At 43.9% G+C, this 4,885-nt stretch overlaps 1 protein-coding gene across 21 annotated transcripts in view; it reads left to right on the top strand.

The window, feature by feature from the left end:
- The window catches only part of CSPP1 (centrosome and spindle pole associated protein 1), a 123,299-nt gene that overhangs the window by 57,438 nt on the left and 60,976 nt on the right, over positions 1-4,885 (top strand). For all 21 annotated transcript variants that reach the window (XR_003095284.1, XR_003095285.1, XM_025210227.1 and 18 more), the window contains one exon: positions 3,242-3,389. Coding sequence is in view for 19 of the 21 variants with exons in the window: in XM_025210227.1 (XP_025066012.1) it covers positions 3,242-3,389 (148 nt within the window). In the remaining 2 variants the exon portion in view is untranslated. The remainder of the gene's footprint in view (positions 1-3,241; positions 3,390-4,885) is intronic.

Raw genomic sequence — 4,885 nt, 5'->3', positions numbered from 1 at the left:
GGGAAAGAGGATTGGAATGGTTATGACAATATACAGGATGGAAAGTTAGGAGAGAGAGGAACTGAGCAGAGAGGGGAGGAGAGAGCGTGGGAGTGGGAGAGTGGAGAGAGCAGAAAAGCGTAGGAGCAGAAGAAAGGTTATGTAGTGAAAGAAACAGAAGATAGAGTTAAGAAAATCAGGAAGATGAGGCTATGAATGCCTGTCCAACTTAGGATGGTGGGAGGATTTTTCAGGAAGCAGTGATCTTCTGTTAAACTGCTTCCTGAGGCAGAGAAATATTGGATAGCAGAGAAGTCCTTCACAAATTTTCTATAATTAAAGGGATACTGCAACTTATTATCTAGTTAGTTGTTTGTTCTAAAGAATTAAAAGTAGCTTAACTGTGGTTTGACAAACTACATGGTCTTTAAAAATATTTTCTCTTGTGTGAGAAACCCACCCAAACTGACTGTCTGACTACAGAGGAAGCAGGGAGGATGATACTATCAGAGAAAGACAGTGAATAAACTGCAAAATAGAGAACATTCTTTAATTTTTTTTATTACAAGTATCTTAGACATAATATGCATAAAATAAAAACAAAGAATTTAGACAGAAGTATGACTTTTGTTTTAACTTGATTTCTTTTTCAAAAAGGTTAGGCAAATGTAGGTAGTGTAAGAGTGAGACCTGATAAATATTGTCCTGCATTCAAAAGTTTGTCTAACTTTATCCCAACTAAATAGTTGGCCCAATGAAAGATATCACCCTAAGAAATCTTGCCTTTATTCAGATATAGTGAAGAAAGGAATAGGGTTTTTATTAGGGATGGACCGATAGAGAATTTTTGGGCAGATACCCGTGGCCAATTTTTAATGAGCCATATTGGCCAGTACGCATCTGATTCTGATATGCAGCCGGGCAGCATAAAGAGCAGTGTCTGTCTGGTAAGTCTGTTGTGAGGGAAGGAGTAGGATGGGGGGGCAGATTGAGGCCCCCATTGTGAGGGAGGGAGTGGGGCTGGGGCAGGGGCAGGTGCTGCACAGCCAGGGCAGGGTGCAGGATGGAGCTGCAAGTGGCTTGTCCAGTGGGTGTTGGGGGGGGCGGGGGGCAGCTCCCACTGCATGCACCCCAGAGGTGGCACAGGGGGGCGTGTGTCTCTGGATCTGCATGTGGTGAGGGCGGACTGTCAATGTGGGCTGGGGCCGGGGCGTCACTGAGCTCTTCCAGGCAGGGGGTTTGGGATGGGTCTATGCTAAGGGTGGGTGGCGGTAGCACTGGAAAGGGGCTATGGGGAAGGCTGCAGCCATCCCAAAATTTGCTGTAGCCCTGCCCAACTCTCCCTCCCAGCGCTGCTGCCACCTGCCCCAAGCACAGCCCAGCTCAGCCCCACCTGGAAATTGCTTGGCACAGCCCTGGTCCCAGCCTGCAACGGCAACCTGCCCTCACCCCATGCCCACATCTGGGGGCACATGCCCCCCCATGCTCTCCTGGGCTGATGCAGCAGTGGGAGCTGTCCCCCCACTCCCACCGGATGAGCCACTTGTGGTTCCGTCCCCTATTCTGCCCTGGCTGTGCAGTGCCTGCCCCTACTCCAGCCCCAGCCCCACTCCCTCCCTCACTGCTGGGGCCTCAATCTGCCCCTCATTCCCAGGTCCCTTCCCTCACAACAGACTTCCCAGCCAGACTCGGCTGCCCTCCATGTTGCTGGGCTGTGCTCTTGGCCGCCTGAGTGCTGCACTGTGGCTGTGCACATGCACGGGGCATTTATTGGTGGTGTTATTGGTCACATCAGCCGAAAAAAGCCGATTGCCGGTACAGTCAATTTTCCTTATATTGGTGCTGATCCGATATGGAACCAATGTATTGGTACACCTCTAGTTTTTATCCTTCTTAATAACGAGAAAAACAGTAATAATATTATTGAAACAACTGTGTAGGTGTAGAGCAGGGGTGGGCAAAATACAGCCTGCAGCCTGGATCCAGCCTGCCAACAGATTTAATTTGTTGCCGACTCGTTGGATCTGGCCCATGGGTGGCTGGCAGCTCCGGCTGCCACATGGTGCTGGGCAGGCAGGTGGGATCAGCCCTTGACACGGTGGCATTAGCTGTGGACCTGGGCGGCTCCGCTGCAGTGGGTGGATGGCAGTGTCAGCTGTGGACACTGCTAGCTGGTTCAGGAGCCCAGACGCAGAACCTGCTGGCAGCATCCACAACTGATGCTTCTGGCCTTCCAGTGCAGTGGAAGCTCCCACCTAGAGCCCTGACTTGGAACCTGCCAGCAGCGTCATCTGTGGAGCCTGGGACCTAGGCAAGAGCTTCTGCTGTGCCGAGTGGGGGTCAGCATCAGCTGTGGCATTGCCAGCAGGTTCTGCATCGTGGCCCTAGAACCTGGTGACTGTGCCCACAGCTGATGCCACAGCTTACTTGCCCCAGTGGAAGATCCCATGTGGGTCCACAGCTGAGCCTTAGAGCTCCTGGTGACTTATAGTTCTGGCTGAGTTCTGGAGAGGGGGAGAGAGAGAAAAGAAGAGAAAGACAAAGAGAGAAGGGAAATGGAGACAGAGACGAATGTGGCCCTTGACAGTTTGCCAGAACTCATTAAGTGGCCCTCCAGCTGGAATAATTGCCCACCCCTGGTGTAGAGTATCATCAGCAAACAGCTTTGTGCATTTTGCATGCCATAGAATACTAGAAAATTCTTTTCCTTTTTCTAGTGACACTTTTTCCCCATGATCTATAAACCTGTTGCCTAAGTTGTCAACTCTACAAGGTACAGAGAGGTCCAGAAAAACTTTAAAAAATGATTTAAATCATTTTTGGTTATTACTTTTTTTTTTCAAATCAAGGCGTGAAAACTAAGACTTTCTAGAGCTAGAAGCACATGCTAGGTCCTTGTAGAATGCTAGAGATAAAATGTTCTAGGATGCAAATTGATTTAAGTCATTACAAGATCAGAGGATAATTGAGTCTTTTGTCTGTCACTGGTACATGGTGGGATGTCCTATAATTTGAATATTGTAGTGTGTCTGCATGTATTTTTGTGATCTATTTATTATCTATATGTGTGTGTATACCTTATGGGGTAGGTGGTCAGTAAAACTACATGGAATATATGGTTTGAAGAGTTGGCCCTGAATTTTCTTTCCTTTGACTTATGTGGAAAATTATGGCACTTAGTTTGCTTTGTGAGCGTTTCTTTAATGTCAACTGTATCTTTATTAAAAACCTTTTTGGCGTGACTGAGTGGTATTTCTTTTAGATAAGAGAAAGAGAAGAACGACGCAGACGAGAGAGAGAGGAAAAGCAACAGTATGAAGCGAAGTTAGAAGCTGAAATGAGAAGTTACAATCCCTGGGGAAAAGGTGGTGGTGGTGCTCCTCTCAGAGATACAAAAGGAAATCTGATAAGTACGTTTGAAGATGTGGGTTTTATTTGGAAGATAGGTACCATTCTCACCTCTTTGTTATGAGCTCTGTTTGGCCAAACTTTTTATTTTTGTATCACACCATTGGTACATGTAGCACTTAAGAGGTAAGTGAAAATATATAGCTGGTGTCCCAAGAAACTTGTAGCCTAAGAATCTGTAATACCAATTTGTTTGGGGCATTTTCAAGCAATATCATTTCTAAGCTTGGATCTTCTACCTGGGAGACTTTAACTAGGAACAAAACTGAATGAATCTACAAAAGAGATGGAATAATATTTGAGTTTTACTCTTGTTAGCACCCTGACAAATTGCCATACAGATATTAACTAGGCAGTGATATCAGTATTCAGCATTTATTTGCTCTTTGCTTTTTTCCTTTGAAGTGCCATGTGTTTGTTAGCTAACTAATTCCCAGAACACTTTGTGCATTCCCAGAACACTTTGTGCAAAAGATAGATGTGTCCAACAGGGATGTATCTGATGCATGGGAAATGATTTATCCAAGGTGACATGGCAAGTCAGTAACAGCTCTGGGATAACGTTGAAATTCGTGGCTTTCTCTTCTGAGTACAGTCCTCTATATCAGCTGTTTGGTTCTGGTTGTAATCCTTACTCTTGAATTCTTGCATTTGAATTCATGTTACAACAACAAAAAATACAGAAATTTTCAAAGTGTGTATATTCTCATTATTGAATCAAAGCTTAGTACTTGATATCAAACTGTAGTGCTGCTGAATTTAGAATCAGACTAGTTTCTCTAGAAATTAAAACTAACATTTTCAAAACTTGTCTATAAAACAGATTTAGAAATGTGCATGGTCTGGGTTTGTGTGTTCTATATGTACAGTAAATGGCTGCTTTTGAAAAAGGGTTATAATTTAAAGGTTTGGGAATGTGTGTGTTGAAGTACTCAGATTTAAAACTTTTCAGTGACTCTCTTACGCAGTGTCCCTAATATTCATTCTAACTGAGCTATATTTCTTTTCCATTGCATATTAATTGCATTCTCACAGTAGATTGTAGTCTTCCATTTTATTTTGGCAGTTTTTTCACTTTTCCTAGGTTTAAATTATTTGTTCTCAAAATAGTTGCTACAGTGGAAAGGATTATGAAGTCATTGATTCGTGAAGAATCTTTATATACTTTGAGATTATGTTCAGGTTTCTTAAATAGTCTAAATTTTTAATTTTAATTTAAGCATCCTTCCTTACAACTTGCTTTAAAAAAATTGCTCTTACCATATTTATTTAAATAGAAGACAAGATTTCCATCCCCTCCCTTCACCCCCCCTTCCTTCCCGCCAAACTGGCATGAGGGGAAAAAGTCCCTCATTTTATTGCATACAACAAAATCTCACTAAATATTGTCACAACCCAGTGATTTTAGTGCCTCGGCATGATGGAATTTTCCTGCCACATGAGAGTCTCTTGCATAGCAAAAGTTTTCTGCTGCAACAGAAAACCCCGGTGCAAGAGA

Source organism: Alligator sinensis, unplaced genomic scaffold (genome assembly GCF_000455745.1).
Source record: "Alligator sinensis unplaced genomic scaffold, ASM45574v1 scaffold1102_1, whole genome shotgun sequence".
In the NCBI taxonomy this organism is placed as follows: Eukaryota; Metazoa; Chordata; order Crocodylia; family Alligatoridae; genus Alligator; species Alligator sinensis.
This window is presented reverse-complemented; position numbering and strand designations above follow the sequence as displayed.